Raw genomic sequence first — 876 nt, 5'->3', positions numbered from 1 at the left:
GGATGGATGGATGGATGGATGGATGGATGGATGGATGGATGGATGGATGGATGGATGGATGGATGGATGGATGGATGGATGGACGGACGGACAGACGGACGGACGGACAGACGGATGGACGGATGGACAGTTTTTGGGCAGATATAAATACACTCAAACCATTTCCTTGTGTGTTTGGTTCTGTGTAGCAGAAGAAGAACTCTTTTGTCTCTGATCCCCTAACAAACTTCCTCCAACAACATTTTACAGCATTTGACTGATGTTAGCAAAAACAATACGATCTAAGGTCTTTGAGTAAACCGTGTAGTTAGATGAGACAAACAGGTAGAGTTTAAACCTAAAAGACCAGCTGATGATGTCAATCAGAGTTACTGACCTTGGCATGTCCGTTCGTCAGTGAGAAGTTTATGTCCTTTCTGGCAGCTGCACTCGAAAGAACCCACTGTGTTTCGGCAAAAGTGGTCACAGCCTCCATTGTTCTCCTGACATTCGTCAATATCTGGTTGGAGTAAAATAGAAAATAACAAAAAAGGCAGTGATAAATAAAAGTAAAAATTCAACACCTCGGTATTATGCTCACTTATGTCCAAGTAAGTTACTTAATTCGGGATGTATGAGAAAAAGCCGAAGTTGAATGTGCAGGAACATTCAACTTTCAGTATGAAAACTGCACACTTTTTGATACATCTATTAACGCAACTATTAACGCAAAATCAAGCGAACCCCGCGAAATCGCAACTTTTTGCAACTCTGTCCAAAACACTGCAACTTTCCTACAACTTTAACCCAATATTTATTGTTTCTAAAGTGATTCGCCACCGTTTCTGCGGTCTAGTCTCTTCTTTGTGGGTTTGTGTAGCGTGGAATACAAAATAA

General features: G+C 41.2%; 1 protein-coding gene across 3 annotated transcripts in view; it reads right to left on the bottom strand.

Moving 5' to 3' along the window:
• scube1 (signal peptide, CUB domain, EGF-like 1) overlaps nucleotides 1-876 on the bottom strand; it is an 81,519-nt gene that overhangs the window by 20,621 nt on the left and 60,022 nt on the right. For all 3 annotated transcript variants that reach the window (XM_017439978.3, XM_017439979.3, XM_017439980.3), the window contains one exon: nucleotides 377-499. In XM_017439978.3, the coding sequence (XP_017295467.1) occupies nucleotides 377-499 (123 nt within the window). The remainder of the gene's footprint in view (nucleotides 1-376; nucleotides 500-876) is intronic.

Source organism: Kryptolebias marmoratus, linkage group LG1, assembly GCF_001649575.2.
Source record: "Kryptolebias marmoratus isolate JLee-2015 linkage group LG1, ASM164957v2, whole genome shotgun sequence".
Lineage (NCBI taxonomy): Eukaryota > Metazoa > Chordata > Actinopteri > Cyprinodontiformes > Rivulidae > Kryptolebias > Kryptolebias marmoratus.
The sequence above is the reverse complement of the archived record's forward strand: the minus strand, read 5'-3'. Positions and strand labels throughout refer to the sequence as shown.